The sequence below is a fragment of the Equus asinus genome, chromosome 11 (genome assembly GCF_041296235.1).
Source record: "Equus asinus isolate D_3611 breed Donkey chromosome 11, EquAss-T2T_v2, whole genome shotgun sequence".
Taxonomy (NCBI): Eukaryota; Metazoa; Chordata; class Mammalia; order Perissodactyla; family Equidae; genus Equus; species Equus asinus.
Genome location: NC_091800.1, coordinates 31,920,367 through 31,938,711, shown reverse-complemented (window position 1 = coordinate 31,938,711; position 18,345 = coordinate 31,920,367). Strand labels below are relative to the sequence as shown.

Genomic DNA, 18,345 nt, shown 5'->3' with positions numbered 1-18,345 from the left:
CTGACTCGTAACTGTCCATTCTGTATTTTCCTATTTTCTCATTTTTGGTTTGACAGCAGACTACATGGGCAAAAACTCTGGTTCTTTTAAAGGTTTTATAGTAGATCTATATTTGTTTAAACATACGTTGAAAAGATACCACTCAGTTTTAACTTTTATTCTCCAATGCATTATGGTTTGTGACAATTTGATAGTGCTAGAGTGAGTGTGGATATATAAATTGTTTGAGATTGCTTGAAAACTATTTAGAAGTTTTGAGTAATCATCCCCTTTTTTGGTAACCTTGTCAACATTTACTGATGCACATAAAATGATTTTATGTTCATTTTTTAGAACCAAAATTTTGGTTTGTGTAAATATTAATTTTTATAATTGCTTAGCCTAATATGGGGAAATATAGCTGCTTATCACTGCAAACTAATGTGCTTACTAATTATCTTAATGATTAGAATTTTAAAAAATTGCATGTTTAGGTTTTAATCTGAAAATTGAACTTAGTTTTGTTTCTGAACAGTTACTTTTTGTTTTTGTTGCTTTGCTGCAGTTTTAGAATGTAGTTGCTTTCTTCTTTTGATTAGGTAGTAGTGTAAGAAGTTACCTGTGGGGCATTAGTGATTGGCCGACCAGATGAGTGTAATGTTGATTAAGCCTTGGTTATTCAATATCTGAGGAAAATGTATGTTATTTGCTGCCTACTGAATTATGCATAATGTATGAAATGAAAGTAATTGACACCATAAGAGTATTTTAAAATCAGAAACATCTTTTCTCCAACTACTTAGAAAAGGTCTCTTTGGGACTATGTTTTGGTGCCTGCCATCCCATCACCCCCCATACCCCCTCAGCCCCCCAAGTCCATCACTGTTTGCACTATCTAAAGACCTGTGGGAGAATGTCAGCCTGTGATTTTTTTCTGTTTAAAATTTATCAAAACTGAAATGTATTGGCTTTTTACAAATTACATTCCAAGACTTGCCGTAGACATTAATTTCATCGTGAAACTTCTTACTTCGTGCATTCATTTGCTGTCCTAAAAGTCCTTCTGTTGTCTTAATCTGTAAAATAAATACAGACGTAAAATAATTTTCACGATCCATTGAGGACAAGTAAGAAAACTCCCACATCTCTGAAGCTGTCAGGTGCCTTTTATGGTAGCAGTGATGGTCTCTCTCCACCTCCATGGATGCTCCACTCCACTGTGGCAGCTTCCGAACATCTGCAGTCATCACTGGCAGAAGCTGTTCCGAGGAAACCCAAGGTCATCTTTGCTCTTCATTTTCTAGTTCAGCTCTGTTCTTTTCTTCCTCTGGCAGTAATGGTAACAGCAGTAGCTGGAGCAGTCTTGGTTTAGAAGGAGATTTGTATGAGGACAATTTATCCTTTCCAACATCAGACAGGTTGGTCCAGTCCAAAAACTTAAAAACTGATGAGTCTTTCACCACTAATGCATGATGTCATATTCTTAAAAGAATTTGGGTTACAGTGCCAATATACATCAACCTGCTTTTCTCCTATACTTTGACATGATTCTGCTTGATAAATTTACATCTAATGAAAAAATTGGACGATGCTAAGGTACGACTGACATCTAATTGCAAAATGTGTTACTTTTATGCATGTGTTGCTCTGCTTGCTATTTTTCATTCTACCAATTATTATTTCATTAAAAAGAGCTTGCTTCCTACAGGATTTCTGTTGTTTTGTTTTGTTTTGTTTTTGTATGTAGTTTTATTTCATATATAAGAAAAGTGTAGGAAAAATGTGTTTTTTACTGTGTTCAAAAATATATAAATGGCATCAACAGAAGCATTAATAATTATTCATGGCATTCTATGATATTCAGATACTTTGTTATCTAAAACCAAATTAGTAGAATATTTCATCTTTAAATTATATTAAACTAAATTTTGTTATGAAATTTATTGGCGCTGTACATATCCTCCTCAGGTAGAACTTCTTGGTTATTGATAACTTATCCAGGCATCATTTACAATTCAGATTTTAACATGAAATGGTGTGAGAAGCAAAGCTTCCTTTTTTATTGTCCTCTCTCCCCTTTTTAAATGTCATACATCATGTTATAATATTCCTTCTTTACCACATTTTAAGAATTGATTTTAATACCATTAATAATTAAAGCTTTTTTTTTTTAACTGCTTCTGCTCTTTTATTTGAAAAGTGATGGACCAGATGATGAAGATGAAGAGCATGAGAATGATGCAGAAGGTAATTGACAATTTGTTTTTCAAAGTATTTCGTATTTTTTGTATAAGTTTCCCTAGAAGAGTCTTTCATGTTTATATTTGTGCGTTTTCATCAGTTAGGTTCCAGGTTGTTACAAATCAGGGTATTTACATCACAAATCAGGGTATTCTTGAACTAATTTATCCAGTCAGGTCCTTTATCAGCAGTTTGTATTATTTGATTGGTAAACTAATGAAGTACTTGTGGATGTAGAGACTGAACTACTTTATTTATTTATTTTTTTTTAAAGATTTTATTTTTTCCTTTTTTCTCCCCAAAGCCCCCCGGTACATAGTTGTGTATTCTTCGTTGTGGGTTCTTCTAGTTGTGGCATGTGGGACGCTGCCTCAGCGTGGTCTGATGAGCAGTGCCATGTCCGCGCCCAGGATTCGAACCGACGAAACACTGGGCCGCCTGCAGCGGAGCGCGCAAACTTAACCACTCGGCCACGGGGCCAGCCCCGAGACTGAACTACTTTAAAAGAATTATTCAATTATTTGAGAGGGAAGTTTATGATAATCTCTCTATATAGTTACCTTTTTCAAAATATAAAATCCTTACTCATATTATAAGATATAATTTATCATAATTATGCCATATGTTCATTTTTTATTCCAAACCAGTAACTTCTAGAATTAGTGTTTAATGTCAATCCTACAAAAATCAGTAAGTAAAAATAAAAAGATATTTTAAAATAAATTCTCCTCTCCCTCAACTTCAGTCCTACACTCACACGTACACATATTTGAAGAAAATTTTCAATTCTTCCTTTGATGAACATAATTCCAAATATGTAAATATTAGGTACCATTGGCCACAGAGTTTTGGACCATAATTTGTAATCCTTAATTCAAACATATTAGAATGTCAAAGTGATTCTGGAAGCTTTTCAAGTTGAAGCTGTTTTCATTGTATTTAGGTGATGGTTAAATTTTTTTCCAAAAATCTTATTTTTCCTTAATTATGAAAATTCCAATAATGTCTTCTGTAGAGTGGCACACAAAATGTTCATTCTGTTTGAGATTTTTTTTTTTGAACGAGTGATTTTTTTTTCAATCATTGTTTTAGAAGTGGGCAAACTCAGAAGATTGCCAAAACACATTTCTTAAAATGTACTTTGTAACACCTGAGTTTCCAGTTTTATGGCCAACTGTACTTTCCTTGTTTAGGGAAGTCATGTACCAATTTTTGAACTAAAATCCTCAGACTTAAGATTATTCTTATTTTTTAGTTCTAAGTGCCTCTGCTAAGTAGGGCCTCTAGAGGTAAGTTTTTCTTATCAGATATAAAGTAGGGTTAGGGCAGTAGTTTTAGAGTTGTGCATGGGCTAGGTAGTTATTTGCTGTATTTTTGTTGACTAAGAAAGTGTTGACTTTGTCTAGAGAAGTTGTGTACTTTTTCCCAAGTAATACCTGTGACCAAAGTTGTCCCAAAGGCTCTACATGGTATAAATGCAGGTGGTGAGTATTTTCTCTAATGAACTAATTATTACTTAACTAACTTTACTGAGGAATGGTTAAGAGAAAAGAAGATATAAGTTAATATAACTATGAAATTCATTTAAAAAAATTTTACTTTTGGCATTAACCAGGTTGTTCAGGATTTCGTGAGTAGGTAGATGTCAGGAGATTAATTATATATAGATATATGTCACTACTCAGCTTTTGAGATTATAGTCATCTCTCATTATGTAGAAAACTACAGCCAACTTTCAAATTTGTTGTTTTTCTTTTTTTGAGGAAGATCAACCCTGAGCTAACATCTGCCAATCCTCCTCTTTTTGCTGAGGAAGACTAGCCCTGAGCTAACATCCGTGCCCATCTTCCTCTACTTTTTTTCATATGTGGGACACCTACCACAGCATGGCTTGATGAACGGTGCCGTGTCTGCACCCAGGATCCGAACCAGTGGACCCCAGGCTGCCAAAGCGGAACGTGTGCACGTAACCGCTGTGCCACCCGGCGGGCCCCTCAAATTTGTTAAATTAGAAATTGGTAAATTAGGAGATAGATTGATGTGGTTTTATAGAAAGATCCAAAATTATGGAAATCCTAAGGCAGCAAACCTCATTTTTTTGTTGTTGTTTGTAGTTGGAGGATGTCATTCCCATCCCTTTTCACTAGTTTGGTACCCTCTCTAAAGAGAGAGCTCTCTCTGAGGCCAGGCAACCAGGAGCCCTAAAATGAGAAAGCCAGTAGTACCAAAAAGCCTTGAGATGACTTAGTGTCCAACCCCATGACCTCTGCAGGATTTATAGAATGACCCAGAGAGCGTGTCTGGTATCATAGGACGACACCAGACCCATTTTTGATTGAGAGTCAGTAAGGACAGAGGAAGGAAAAGAAAAGATTTGTTTAAGGGAATAATGTGGACCAACTTTTTAAATGAAAAATTAGGGGCCAGTATAAATCCTAAAAATGATTAATAGTGGTCTAGAATGCCCCACAAACTATAAAGAAGAATCAGGGACATTCACCAAGTTTTCATTCCTGGCACAAATGGGCATGGTGTCTGCCAGCATGCCCTGCTGCTCACCTCTCATGTGGGAGGGCCCGTGTCTCAGCACTGCTTTGCTCGGCTGTCATTAAGTAGGAGTGTTCACCACATGATATTCGTCCACAGGTCATGAGTTTTACAGTCAACAGGGATTCTCCTTTATGTTGAAAACATAATTTTAATTTAAAAAGAAAGAAAGAGACTTGAGAGCAACATTTTATCTATAATAGGAGTGTACCAGAAAATTCCCATGTCAGGCTTTTGAGATGTAAGTGGTTGCATATGACCTTTTTTTCCTATTTTGCCTAAAGAATGAAATGATTAAGAGCATGGAGCCAGACTGCCTGGTTCATATCCTGGCTCAGCCACTTACCTGCTGTAAGACTCTGGATCTCTCTCTGCCCCAGATCCCTCACTTGTAAAATAGAGGTGATGATAGTTCCTACCTCACAGGGTGGTTGTGAGTATTAAAGGAGTGTGTATATCTAAAGAGCTTAGAACAAGGCTTAAATAATGTGGTATGTGCTATACAAGTGTTTGCTGCTGCTGCTGTTTCTCTTAGTTCAGAAAGCTGTCTTAAAGTCCCTTTAATGTATTTATTTGGGGTTTTTATTTGTGTTTCATTTGTATTTTGGTTATAATTGTAGCTTTATGGTTTTATTTTGTCTCCCTTTACCTATGGGTCATATTTTGACACAAATTGTAGCATTTATAGTACTTGAATTCACTGCCTCAAGTTTTGCTTCTGTGCCATCAGTAGATGATCAAAGTTATTCCTTTGTTTTAGTGTTATTTTGCCCTTTCAAGGAAATGTTTTAGTTGATGTTACGGTGTAGGTAAGAAAAGATGGATTTTTTTCCAGTGTTCATTGGAATCTTAAGAAATGGAATATATTTATATATCCTTGGAAACCAGAGTATTGAGAGTTGAGTTGATGTTTCACTTCGTATTGTTTAAATTTAAATATTAGGTTTTGAGCAAGATGGAAAGACTCTGCTAATTACAAATATTGACATGGAGCCGTGCACAGTAGACCCCCAGCTAAGGATTATTCTTCAGTGGCTCATTGCCTCTGAGGCTGAAGTTGCAGAACTTTATTTTCATGACTCTGCAAAGAGGGAGTTTATACAAGTAAGTACCTGCCTTATAGAGTGGGTGTGAGGATACAGTTAACAGTATATGATGTTCTGTGTCACGTGGTTGACCTAATAAGATGCCTGGTGATAGCAGAATGGGTAAATGCTTAGGCAAGAGTCTAATAGTTGGGTTCCGATATCAACTCTGCCACTCTGTAGCAGTGTAACCTGGGGCAAGTTCACCAGTCTCAGTTTCCTTATCTGTACTGTGGAGATGAGTATAGACTTTACCTTACAGAGGTTTGTGAGGATTAAATATAATACTGTAAAAAAAAATGCTTAATCTAGTACCTGGTACATCCTAGGTTCTCAAAGTTAGGTGCCATTAATAAACATTTCACGTGTTCATGTGGAAGGACTGAGTTATTCTTTGTATTTAATTGATTCATAATTGGGCCTAGCAATTAGTGTATCTCTTTCCCTGTTAATCCAGTTTCATTAGTATGAGAAGCTAGCATAATCAAAAGCCAGTGAAAGTTTAAACATCCAATAAGGGACAGTGGGCTACTTTGAGTATTAAATAGAGTTCTAATAATAAAACATTCAGATCTGATGCATGAATAGGATATTTTTATTGAGAACTTACTGTGTTCCAAGCACCTTGTTAGTCAAGATTTTCAATTTACAGTCTTAAGTTTTTTGTCCCAGAATTTTCCTTACCAGAACTTTGGTTTAATCTTATTATAGGGTATAGAATAGTCTAATGAATAACCAAGGTAAATTAATCAACAATAACAAAAAAGGAGCAGTCCAGTTAATCTTGATTCCTGGTTCATAGTTTACAAAGATACTGTTGAAAAAAGTACATGAAAAAGATACTACGTAAAAATAATTTTTTGTATTTGTTTCACTTAGACTTTTTGGATTTTTTCAGTTTAGGTTTCTGTTTTTAGGCAGAAGGAGGAAGTAAGACAGAGATGCTCAGGAAATGAATTGTGAGGGAGAGAGAATGGGTAGGGAAAGTGTTAGAACTGACCTCAGGGAGGCAAACGTTTTCAAGTTGTTTAGTCTTGGATAAGTTGACGGCTAAGGAAAGCGTTAGGCAGAGCTGAGCATGATGGCGCTTGGGTAAGGGATCTCGTCTGCGTGTAACCTAAGAAAATATTCTAGTAGTTTCTCAAAAAAGTTAAGCATAGCTTTATCATATAACCCAGCAATTCCACTCCTAAGTATATACCCAAGAGGAGTGAAAACATAGGTCCCTGGCAACATTATTCATAACAAGCTAAAAGTAGGCCAAAAGTGGAGACATCCTGAATGTCCATTAACTGATGAATGGATAAATGAAATGTGGTATATCTATGCAGTGGAATATTATCTGCCAGTGAAAGAGAATGTAGTATAGTCATGTGTTGCGTAATGACGTTTCCGTCAATGATGGTAGTCTGATAAGATTAGCACTGTATATTAGTACCACACAGCCTAGGTGTGTAGTAGGCTATGTTATCTAGGTTTGTCTAAGTGCACTGTGTGTTGTTCACACAATGACGGAATTGCCTGACGATACGTTTCTCAGACCGTATTCCCATCGTTAAAGAACATGTGACTGCAAATCCATGCTGCCCCGTGGGGGAACCTTGAAATCGTTATGCTAAGTGAGAGAAGCTGGTCACAAAAGACCATATGTTTTATGATTCCATTTTATGAAATTGCCAAAATAGGTGAATCTATGGAGACTGAAAGTAGATTAGTGATTGCCTAGAGTTGAGGGGGTTGGAAGAAATGGGGAGTGATGACTAATAGGTGGGGCTTTCCTTTCGGTGTGATAAAAGTGTTCCAGTGTTGGTTGTGGTGATGGTTGCATTCAACTCAGTGAATATACTAAAAACCGTTGACTGGTACACTTTGAATGGGTGGATTGGATGATATGTGAATTAATATCTTAATAAAGCTATGTTTAAAAAGGTTAAGCATATTTCTATTACAAAAATTTAAAGTAGTTTTTACAGAACTAAATAGAAAAAAAATGAATGAAGATGTTCTGATTGGAGATGATAAACCTGTATTTATTTGCTTTTTTAAATTGAAATATAATTGACATAATACATTGTATTAGTTTCAGGTGTGCAACATGATGATTTGATATTTGTATATATTGCGAAATGATTGCCACAATATTTATTTACTCTTTTGGTTGTTTTTTGTTGAAACGTTAACATTTCTTAACTTAGAAAGCCATGCTTCCGTTGAGGCTAGAGTGTGTATTCCAGAAAAAAAACCACACTATATGTTGTGGAAGGAAAATCCACATCCTTTTATTAAGCTTGACGTTGTCTTTATTATTTTATGTTCCTAATTGAGGGTGTGGCAGATGTATTTAGTTAACTTACGAGTTTCCTGTAGAAATGTGCCCTCTGTACTCCCACACAAGACTGTCCACTGGATGAGGTTTGTGGAGTTCTGTCTCCAGCAATCCCAAAATGTCATTTCGTGGAGGAGACATATTTATAAAGGGCAGGAAGGGAAAATGTCTAATTTGTGTAAAGGGGTGGCGGTTTGGGGAGAAGGCCATGTTAAAACTGGAAAACAATATTTTACTGCAAACAGCAGGATTCTTAGTTTTATCTGATGTTAAAACTGAAAACTTTACTGTTATAAAATAGTTTTTGGTTGATGTCTGACATGTCTGTCTTTCTTCTTAGCTTTCAAAACGGTTACAAGAAAAAGGGTGGAAGGTGGGGGACCTCCTGCAGGCTGTGCTTAAATACTATGAAGCGATGGAGAAGAGTTCCAGTGAGGAGGGGTGCGAACCGCTGTTTGACTGGCTCTTGGAAAACGCATAGAACAAACTCCAAACCAGTATATTTTATTATTTGTTTTGGGAGAGGAAGAAACAGATAAAGATGTGTAGGGTAAAATTTGAATAGGGAATATTAACATTTTAGGTGAATTGGGAGGAAAGTAAATTACAGCTTTTTAAGCGCATTGTGTCATCACACAGTGTATATAGTTCATACTTTTGTATTCTCTGTTGAATATTATCTTCACTTATTCTTCTATACACGTGTGTAGTATGTTAAGACCCTAAGAACACGTACGTGAAGGAAGGTCTAAACATAAGATTTTCAGGGACGTTGACTGATGACATTCTTTTTGCATCCAAATTGTGCTGCTAGAAACTGCACTGAGGTGGCTGAGGATAGGTTCCAGGGTTGGAGAGTTAGAATTTTTCTCCTTTGAAAACAAATATTATCCTATTAATAACTAATCTGACATCAAAAAATAACATTGAGGCTAATTTTTTTTCTGATAAAGTTTTTGTCCTATTTTTAAAAGTCAATTTTATTTGCATAGCTCAGCTATTGGTAGCTTTTTGAATCCCCCAAGCTATTTAATTTCTTAGAAATATTAGTATTTTAGGTTTCTGTAAATACCAAAATGATAGTTACCCCAGCCTTTTGTCAAAAGACATTATTTGCTAATGTTGCCAATCGTTCTGACATGAAAGTGAATATGTGTGCGTGTAAAGGAGTGCTTTAGCCTTGCTAGTGGTTTGTGCCCTCTTTTATTTTACTGTTTTCTTGGTTAGAAACCCACTGTTAACACCAAAAAGGTGCTTTAAAATAAAATGTCTGTAAAGATTGTGCAGTAAGAATTTTTATTTCTTTTTGACTATTTTGGGTCCCTGACTTATCCTATAAATGAAAATAAAGGTGCAAAATATGCTGAAATTTTCAAAACTATTGTTAATATGGCAATGCATTTAGAGAAGCCCAATAATGATTTTCATTGTTGTATTTTTGGAAAACCTCTCCTCTTTAGCAAGGATAAGCTTTTTCTAGAAAAAAATGGGATCCCTCCCCCATCCCTGATAAAGTGCATCTGCACTATTTTGTAAAGTCCTCTGACATGATTTTTCTGGGCTCTACATTTCCTACAACTTTGTCTTTAGAAACCACAAGTTGACTTGACTGGTGGACCAGGCTTGTGTCTTGGTTTCATACGTGAGGGTGTGTGTGTGCATTTTTGGTTCTTCATTAGCAGATTTTGTGATCTAGAGTAAATCTTTGGGGGCTTTGGTTTTCCTCCATTACATTTTCTTTTTTCCTGAGGACTGACTGACTGTTCTGGAAGCTGCACAAAGTATAGAAGACATAGTACCTGCCAGGGGGCAAGGAATAAGAGCACTTACATTAATTTGAATTAATAATTATGGTAGAGAAAAGTATTTTATAACGGAAGAGTCAAATTTTCCTTTTAAGAAAAATGCCAAAAGCTATTTAAATATTTTGAGGCTACATTATAAGTTTTGGTTTTTCTCAATTTAAGATAAAGAAATAGAGCAAGCCTTAAAAGTAAGTTTTCCTAAAGTTTCTTCAAATATTGTTTAAGGTAGAGAAATGCAGGAAATGTGTATAACCAGCATTGCTTCTGTCTTTAGCTTCTCGGAACTTGAGATGCAGCAGCACTGGACTGAGCTTTTACATGTTGGGAACCAGGTTGTTGATTGTAATGTGGATTGATTGATTATTAAGTTTAGTTTGAATTTTTACAAGTATATAACTCTTAAGTTGTGTTTAGTAACTCTGCTGTATGTACGGGTTTGATTAACAGCAAAACTGACTTCTGAATTTCTTTTAAATTAAAGTGACAATATATTAGTTTTGTAAAATTTTCTGTGCTTGAAAATATTTATGTTTCTTTCTTTTATGGTAATAATCATTTTGAGGTAAGATTTTCCTCATATCCTTGTTTCTCTTGCGTTTTTCTGGAGCTGTGCTGGATTCAGAGTTCCCTTATTTAGCTCACTACCTAATGACAGACCAGCCATTAAGTATTAGCACGCATAGTCATAATCATAATGGAACTCCACGCTTGTATCAGTTCAGTGCAGGGGCGTAGAGAAAAATATTAAGTATTGGCAGATGTGAAAAGAAGCGTGAGTTAAGCTTCCTTATGTAGAAAGAAAACATTTGATTGTAGAGCAGCATCTTTTAATCAAGTACGGTCTAAACTTATGTTCTTTAAAGGCACTTTGTGATTTTTCCAAAGACATTCTTTATATGTTTGGTTGCTCAATCTTCAGAACAACTCTGTGTGTTGAGGACAACTCTGTCTTATTTTATTACAAATCTACTTGACATATTTATATTATAACATTGTAATATTACCATTCTGTACATTTTGTCCCTTATAAAATCTCATGTCTTATTCGGAACTGTTAAAGTTGTGATGTGCATTGAGTTGAATTCTCTGTTTACCAATTTCAGAACCATCAAAGGATCTGTGGAAAGAAAGTGAATGAGGCCTCTGATAGGGAGTTTTTAGAACATTATTTCAGACTGAAATATGGCAGTTCTTTCATATTCTTCTCTCAAGCCAAGTTTAAATTACATTTATATTTTGAGTAGTATTAATGTTGATTTTGAAAATATTTCCTGATTTATACAAAAGGAGTGATTCATTTATAAATCATGGAAGAAAATTACAATATCTATTGGATGGTTTGATACAATTTATGGAATAATAAAACTTTTGAGAGTATACAGTCAGTGAATATATGTGATAACATCTTTATACTTTGGAAAATGTTCCACTTACCCTTTCACGTATTTGATGTGAATTAATTCAATTCATAATACTTTCATTTTGCTTAAGTAAGGGTTTTATGTTGCCAGTAGGAGAATTTAATTACTTTTAAATGCACCATGTGTAAAATGAGCGATAGGTTACCCACGTGACTTTATCAGTGCATGTTCCCCAAATGCAGAGTTTAACCTTGACTCATCATCAGAGTCCAAACTCAGATGTCTTCTTAGTTAATTATTTATCTAATATTATTCTTCCACAATTAATATTATCAATTTCCCATCAATATATTGCTTTAAATTTTACATTTTTTAAGGGAGACTTTCCACAGTTGTTTTAAAAAATAGTGCATCCATACTCAAGGTGTAGGGAAAATACTTTGCATTTAAAACCCTGTCCGCGGGTCACTAGCACAAGAGAATTTGAGCTTCAGTGGGAATTATAAAATTGTAAAGTGAAATGCATTTTTTCCTCATTTTTAGCAAAAGACCCTGCACACATTTACTCACTGTGTTCCTGCTCTAAAAATGCAGAGGCAGTGTTAGTCACTCTTGTCACTTTATTTATTTATTTTTTTTTACCACCGTGTACATTCCTTTCACATAGGTAGAATTGTAGTTCTGTAACTTCATTGTTTTGTTTTTGTTGTAATGTTCGAATACTATTTAATATCAGGTTTTAATATTGCTGGATTTGCTACCTTTGGTTACTTGTGCAGTGTTAAAAGTAATTCACATTTTTGTTTAATGTTCCAGATATACAGCAGAAGCAGCTTTGCATAATTGTAGCTGTTTATTTGACTGTGCTGAATCACTACATTAAGATCTTGTGTAACAGTAATTTTTTTTGCTTTTCAGTAATTTAATATGTTCATTTACCAAAATATGAGCTTCATGATGCACTAAAATTTTGTTTTAGCAGTGACTCCAAATAAACATTTCAGAAATTACTTTTGTAATAATTTGCAATTAATTGTTCTTTTATCTTTTATCCATTGTTGACGTCTGTGATCTTTCCTCTCCAACTAAGAATTCTCCAATAAACTTATGAGATGCCCGGCCTTGGTTTTTGTTCTGTAATCCCTTGTGAACTAGTCCGTTCTGAACTAAAAGCAGAGGCACGTGAGAGGAGCTGCTGTGATGGAAGACACACCGAATGGTCTCAGTGCTGCTTCCATGGTTTTCGAGAATAAGAGAAGTTAAGAATATTTTTAATTGGACACTGGGTTCTAGCTACTTATTCAGGTGCCTCTGAGTGCTGACATAAGTGACTTGAAGGGCTGTTTGCCCAATCTCTTTTGGACTTTAATGCAAAGCCAAATATTAGGGTTACCTTGAATACAAGCGTGTTAGAAAATTCTTCTGGCCTGGCCTGAGCTCTCCATAGGGTGCAGAGATCAAACCTCTGTCATGCCGTGTAGCCTCGGGCATTTAAAAATTAGGTGCTGGTGGTTTATTACTAATGGAATGTGACATTGTCTTACGTATTTTAAGCCGAGAAATGAGGGAATGATTTTCTAGCTATTCATGAATGTTTCAAAATGCTAGGAAATAATCATAGCAGACAATGTCTTGGGTGTGAGTGCATCCCAGTCACCAAGAAAACAATTCAAAATGCTGAGAAAAAGTAAGCAAGATTCCTCAGACTGTAATTCCAAAAAGGAAAAAGGGCTCCAAAGGAATGAGAAGCTGTGACAAACACTTGAACAGTTTTGCACGCTGGGATCATTTGTGATCTGTGTCTTAACTGGGAGAGAGAGGAGGGTGAGGGGCGGGGCTTGAAGAATAACCTCAGGTTTGAAAAAGTGTGAATGACGGAGAAGTCACATATCCGAGGATAAATCTACTTCGTGCTCTTATGGAGAAAGGGTCAGAGGGAAGATCTAGGAGCTTCTGCAGCTTTGTGTTTACAGCAGGAACAGCAGAGTGAATGCATGAAGGTTTACTCCTTGGGAGTGATCCTTGCGTTTTTTCCTCCATCCTTCCTAGTTTTGTAATCGCCTCATTCTCATTTTACTTTTGTGCTCTAGGGCAAGCTGGGTAATATTTTAGATTGGAAAGAGATAAAAAGAAACATTTTCCAGAGAGGATGGAAACCCCAAATTTTACTTTTTAGTTCTACTCTCACTCTCCCCTCACCTCTTCTTTTAAATAGACACCTAAATAGATTTCTTATCTTAGAGCAAGGGATCAAAACTGGATTCCTGTGTGCTGAATTCTGCCTGCTGATATGCTCTGGCCCAATATGAGATCTTTTTAAAATAATTACCAACACTTAAAAATAAGGAGATTTTCACATTTAAATATGTTTTGTGTTTCAGCTTTTCTTGAAAAATCAGAAGCTCTGGAACACTGACTGGACTCCTGTGAGGCAGTAGTTTGGCAGGAGCTGAATAATGATTGCCCCTTTAGTCCAAGCGTACATTTCTTTTTGCTTCTGGCATGACCTGTTGCACTTCACCCATTTCTTTTGCCCCCTGTGACCCTACAGGTGTTTGAGATGTAACCTCTGACTTGAAGCAGATGAGGTAATTCACGTGCTTAGGAAAATCTGTATGATGTTCTTGCAACTCTTTCTCTAGGATTGCTCAAATAGGGGAGGAAGATTCTAGAAATTGAGACTTGGTGAGTTTATTGCTCCTGAGCAGAAAACAAATCATTATTAAAAGCATAGTTTTTTAAGTATATAGAGAAGAAAGAAGGGAGAGTCAGCACAAGTTTACCAAGTGCAGATTCTGTCAGATTTACATTTCCTTTTTCAGTAGAATTATTCCACTGGCATGTTAGAATACTAGAGACATATCTGTATTTTAATGAGGCATTTTATATGGAGAAAAGGAATGAATAACTGTGGCTTCCTGACTTTGAGAATGTGTTCCCAAAGACTTGGAGTTAATAAATTAGTGTCTACCTGGAAGGTTAGCACTATTATGTGCCATCGGCCATTTCACATATAGCCTTTTTATATTGCCTTGCGTGAAGATTGTGTTGGAATATGCTGGTCAGCGGTGTCAAAGAGCATTACTGAGCATTCCGCAGTAATCATATCAAGGGATAATAAAGAAATAAACTAGGGGAGCAGACAGGGGACCTTTGAGTCTCTCTTTTCCCTTTGTCCTTGTGACTGAACCATGATTTGACGTTTTCCTCCAAAGTTGGGAAGGTTCCATGTTTATACAGTAGCCTTTTACAACTATGGGTTTGAATATTTTCCTCCAAATACTGTTATTTTTATGGCTTTCTTGATATAACCTTAGTTCTCTGCCTTGTTACATAACGTCTATGAACCTAGGAATTGATGCTTAGAGGTCCTATAAGGGCTTCAAATGCTGTGGACTTCTGCAGAGTGAGAACAAGGCTGTCAGAAAAAAAAAGACGCTCCCAGAATTGCTTATATCTGAAATCAGCTTCATCTCGTTTCTGTTTATAGCTGGATGTGGGTTCTTGTTGGACAGGAGGGCCTGGATGCCGGGGAGATCAAAATGTTACAGTAGCTTTCCAACCTAAAAATATATGTCTTTGAGTCAACTTTAGAAGCCTGTGGCAAATGTTGGGAGGTCACTTAAGTTGCTAAGTTTGGGCAGGCTAGTTGACCTCTTCACTGCCCTTGAACCCTAAAATGCCATGGTTTCCAGAAGGAAGGGTCCTTGGTTAAGCGGCAGAGTATGTACTTGATACAAACCGGGTGAGATACAGTCAATATGTCAAATGACAATCAGATCCCATGAGGCCTCAATAGGCCCAGATGGCTGAGTGCTCTAATCAGGTGGGAGGCAAATACTGGTCCTGCATAAAAGTACTGAGTAATAGGAGATGAGACACCCTCAAGGCTTGTATGAGAGTCCCAAGAGGCCGCAGAGACAGAAAGCATGCCAGTCCTCGTGCCCTGTTGGGAGTGGGAATATGTTTGAATGGAAAAAAGAATACAGTATTTATTAACACCCACCATTAGTCCCCGCCTTTATAGAGCTTATTGTTTAGTGAAGAAGAGTCATTAAATGAGTAACTATATAATTATTTAACTACCATTTTAAGAGTGGTGGGAGCCTAAAACAGAGGAACCTAACTTAGGGCTTCCCTAAAGATGTGATGCTGAGGCTTAAGCTAGATTTCAGCTTCATAGGAACCAAATAGGCCCTGGGAAGGGGGTGGGGGTGGTGGGGGAAGGGACAGAGCTTTTCCAGTGGAGCAAGCAAAGGCCCTGAGGAGAGAAGGCTTGTGACTTACTTGAAGAACCAAAAACCAGTTTGGCTACAGCGTGAGGAGTTATGACACATCTGGAAAAATACTTGGACATCTTCAGTTGCCCTCACTCAGATGCTTAAAGGAAGTATAGTTTTCTATACTACAGTACAATGCAGTTTTTTGTACTGCAGGAGTTGGTGTTCAGTCCAGGGCATGGTAGATGACAGTCTGGCTTGACCCTGTGCTCTTCAGACCTGCCTGGAGGATTGTGTTTAGTCCTGGATACTGTTTTACAAAGGACAGAGAGAAAGTGAACCAAACACATCCATGACTGTCTAATGTGAAGGAGCTAAAAATGTATCAATTGAATTTTCACTGAAAGACAAAGGGCTGTGTGGCCTGGAAAAGGAAAGGTGCAGGAGTGACCCCAAGACCTCTTTAAGGAGCTAAGGGCTTTCGGTGGAGAGAAACTGAAACTTGAGACCCTAGAGGATCAGATAAGGACCAGAGCAGCAGGTTTCAGCTCACTCTGCAGAAATGGACTAGATCCTCTTCATGAAAAGGTACTTGCCCTTGGAGATGTGTCTGCAATGCTGGCTGATCACATCTGCAAGTGTTGATAAGAAGTCCAAACAGCCCATATCTCTGGGTTAGGTGACATCTTTTCCCGTACGCTACTTTATTTTTTCCATGGCAGTTTGATAAAGTTACAAACATGGGCTCTGGGGTCAAAAGAACTTGATTTAAAATTGCAGCTCTGCCACTTGGGACCTATCTGTAGGATCTGGAACAAAGGCCTAGGATCCCTTTCCGGGAGGGGGGTGGGGGGGGCTTTTCATTTGCTTCTGACAGGTGCCAGGGGGCGCAACTTGTCTTGGAGCTCCTTAATTTAAATTCAAGCCTTGAGGGTTTTTGGATCTCTCAGGTGGCTTGAAGTTGTGCAGCATGTCAGTCCAGGCCAGGGCCTATGTATAAAGGGTGTGGCCCCTCAGGGTTCCAACCCAAAGAGGGAGATGTTTTATGAGAAACCCTTTGTTGAGTGGGGTGGAGAGAATTGACTTTTGCCTTTCCAGCCCTATGAGGCTGCCAAAATAGTACTGTGCATCTCAGTCTTTTCTTCAGGTTTGGCAAATATTCTTAGGACAAAAAGTGGTATTGCGTTGTGGGTTTATCTCTCAGCATTTTTGCTTTTGCTAGATTTTGACCTCTTGATTTCTCAATATCATGTTTTTTGCTGCTTTCAAGATGTTTTAATGTTTTATCCAACTTGCCCTCTCAGGTAACCACTCATAATATTTTAATTTATATTAAAGTCTGTTACTTAAATTTTTTTTTACTTTTTCCACGTCCTTTACCATTGATATCCCCTTTATTTTTGTCTGTATTTTTAATTTATCTTTTTGAAAGGGTTATAAATGCATATATTAAATTCCAAAAGTTATAAGAATGCACAGTGATGAGTTCCTTCTCACCACTCTGCAGCCACCACACACACCTCATGGAAACAGCCACGTTACCGGTTTCTGGTACATAGGAATTGTGCTATATAGGACATTTCAAAGCTTGGATTGGCTGCTGTAACTTAACGTTGGATGTTAATGTGAAAGTGTCAAAAACCAGCAATGATTACTATAAAAGTCAGGTTAGTGGTTGCTTCTGGGGCAGAGGGATATACAGGAGGCTAATGTGACAACAAAATACTGTTTCTTGACTTGGATGGTGGTTAAACTGCCCATATAGATTTTGTGCCATTCTGTGTATATATTTCTCATAACATGTATGTCTGCACACGTGCATGCACACACACACACACGATGTTTAAAAAACCAACTGCAAAATTCGTTAGCTTAACTCATACAACTCTACAACAAAACAACAAACAACCCAATCAAAAAATAGGTGGAGGATCTGGACGGACATTTTTCCAAAGAAGATATGCTGATGGCCAACAGGCACATGAAAAGATAGTCACCATCACTAATGATCAGGGAAATGCAAATCAAAACTACAATGAGATATACCTTACACCTGTTAGAATGGCTGTTATTAAAAAGACAAGAAATAAGTGTTGGAGAGGATGTGGGAAAAGGGAACCCTTGTACCCTGCTAGTGGGAATGTAAATTGGTGTCACCACTATGGAAAACAGTATGGAGATTCCTCAAAAAATTAAAAATAGAACTACCATACAATCCAGCTATGCCTCTTCTGGGTATGTACCCAAAGAACATGAAAACACTAATTTGAAAAGATGTTTGCAACCCTATGTTCTTTGCAGCATTATCCACAATCGCCAAGACTTGGAAGCAACGTAAGTGCTGGATGAATGGATAAAGAAGATGAGATATATATACACAATGGAATACTACTCAGCTGTTAAAAAAAAAAGACAATCTTGCCATTTGTGACGACATGGATGGACCTTTAGGGTATTATGCTAAGTGAAATAAGTCAGACAGAGAAAGATAATTACCATATGATTTCACACATACGTAGAAGATAAACAAACACATAGTTACAGAGAACAGATTGGTGGTCACCAGAGGGGAAGGGGATGTGGGGAGGTGGTAAGGGGTAAAGGGGGACACATGTATAGTGAAAGATGGCAGCTAGACTTTTGGTGGTGAACGTGATGATGTAGTCTATACAGAAGTCGAAATATAATGATGTACACCTGAAATTTATATTATAAACCAAACCCCAACAACCTTATCATTTTCAAAACAACCAGAGAGAACAGATGGATTACCTGTGAAAC

At 36.9% G+C, this 18,345-nt stretch overlaps 1 protein-coding gene across 9 annotated transcripts in view; it reads left to right on the top strand.

Annotated features, from left to right (window-relative positions):
• AKAP11 (A-kinase anchoring protein 11) overlaps positions 1–12,466 on the top strand; it is a 49,177-nt gene extending 36,711 nt beyond the window's left edge. For 4 of the 9 annotated variants that reach the window (XM_014866873.3, XM_014866870.3, XM_044779927.2 and 1 more), the window contains 4 exons: positions 1,314–1,397; positions 2,180–2,226; positions 5,711–5,871; positions 8,519–12,466. In XM_014866873.3, the coding sequence (XP_014722359.1) occupies positions 1,314–1,397; positions 2,180–2,226; positions 5,711–5,871; positions 8,519–8,659 (433 nt within the window). In that variant the 3' untranslated portion in view covers positions 8,660–12,466. Of the gene's footprint in view, positions 1–1,313; positions 1,398–2,179; positions 2,227–3,983; positions 4,151–5,710; positions 5,872–8,518 lie in introns of those variants that run through there. The other 5 variants (XM_070480840.1, XM_070480841.1, XM_070480842.1 and 2 more) reach the window with 5 other exon arrangements.
• Positions 12,467–18,345: the final 5,879 nt, after the last annotated feature.